The sequence below is a fragment of the Ailuropoda melanoleuca genome, chromosome 4, assembly GCF_002007445.2.
Source record: "Ailuropoda melanoleuca isolate Jingjing chromosome 4, ASM200744v2, whole genome shotgun sequence".
Lineage (NCBI taxonomy): Eukaryota > Metazoa > Chordata > Mammalia > Carnivora > Ursidae > Ailuropoda > Ailuropoda melanoleuca.
Window position 1 is genome coordinate 38,710,596 of NC_048221.1, and position 1,663 is coordinate 38,712,258.

General features: G+C 47.6%; 1 protein-coding gene across 1 annotated transcript in view; it reads left to right on the plus strand.

The window, feature by feature from the left end:
* Nucleotides 1-1,245: 1,245 nt before the first annotated feature.
* The window catches only part of GXYLT2 (glucoside xylosyltransferase 2), a 107,183-nt gene continuing 106,765 nt past the window's right edge, over nucleotides 1,246-1,663 (plus strand). Inside the window, exon 1 of the mRNA XM_034657252.1 lies at nucleotides 1,246-1,269. Coding sequence (XP_034513143.1) covers nucleotides 1,246-1,269 — 24 coding nt within the window. The remainder of the gene's footprint in view (nucleotides 1,270-1,663) is intronic.

The window sequence follows — 1,663 nt, forward strand, 5'->3', positions numbered from 1 at the left end:
TTCTGTTTCACTGGGCCACAGAGCAACATGATGGTGGCCATTTCTAAACCTGAAAGGCCTAAGCACTGAGCCTTAGTACAGCTCAGCGTTTCTCAACAGGACCCCCATGTTGGCACTTGGCCCAGAACAATTCTAGTATGACAATTGTCATACTAGAATGTCCTGATCATTGTAAGAGGGTTAATGTATGTCAATAGAACGTGCCAGTCATTGTGACAACCCAAAACATCCTTCTCATAATTCCAGATACCTCCTACTGGGTTGGTACCTTATCGTCAATGAGAACAAATGGACTATTTGTGCTCACTGGACTGCAACATCTCAGCCCACGCTTTGACCTTGCACCCTGCCATTTCCATGTGCCTGCTTGGCAAGAGGTTCCAGGTTATTAAACATTCTCATTCCTAGAATTTTAAAGACAGTGGGTTCCCAAATAATTAAAATATAATGTTAATATAAGAACGATTTGGAATATAGTTGAACTTTAGAAGATTTATAAGTCAAGGTGGAATCTGGTAGAAACTCAGAGACATTGTTATAACTGGTCTTCTTTGTGCTGTGACCATGTTGAAAAGAGAGTTAATAGAACGCTGGCTGTCAGTTCATAGTGAATAATAGCATGTGTCCTAATGCTTCAGATTTGTGACTAGAGATGCCCTGAAAGAATACTTTGAAAATTCAGAACCTTGATCTGGTGATTGTAGCTGTTAGGGTCTCAGAAGACTCTGTTCCTACACTGGGTCATAAAGCTGGTACTCTATCTCAAATCTACATCAGAAAGAAAAAAAATTTGCATTTATATATTTGTGATAGGCTACGTTTTATTGTACCGATTATCACAGAGCTTTTATTGGACACCTATTGTGAGCCAGGCACTGTGCTAGTTTCTTTGAACGCATTTTTAAATTTAAAGCCCACAAAATGCCTCTGTGGAGAGCAGTATTATCATTCCCATTTTGCTTGTAAGGACATGAAGCCTCAAATTGTGCAACTCGCTCGGAATCACTAAGCCGGTAGGGGGACAGAGTCAGATTTTAAATCCAGACTTTGAAATTTATTCTATAACTTCTTTAGGCTACATGGATCTGGAGTGATTTTGTCCAACGGATATTCGCCAAGCACCTGGCCTTGCCCTGGGAAAACAGGGCAGCGATGCCCTTGCCTGACTGGATGTATAGATGGATGCACGGGTTTGTGGAAAGAAGGTTAAAAATAAACGATGGGGGAAATGCATAGAGTAACGAGATGAAGAGCGGGTGGAATGGGAGGGTAAGTGAATGAGTGACCGAATGAAGAATTAACCGAGGAAACGGAACGGTATGGGAGGGGAATTAATGAATGGATGAACAGGTGGATGGAAGGATGAACGCATAAATGAGGAAGAGGATTTGAGGCTGCACTCCCTGAAGCCTAAGCGCCAGGCTCCCGGCCGCCAGCGGGTGGGCGGACGGGCGGCTAACTCCACACAGTACGGTAGGCGCGGGCCGCTCCTCCTCAAGCCCCGCTCGCGCCTCCTCCCCCCCCGCCCCCTCCTCCTCCTCCTTCTCCTCCTCCTCCTCCGTCGCCCGCCCGCCGGCCGCCCGGACCCCAGTCCCCGGCGGGCGGGCGGAGGAGGCGGCCGTCCGCACTGTTGCGCTCGCCCCGCCGCCGCCGCCGCCCGGCG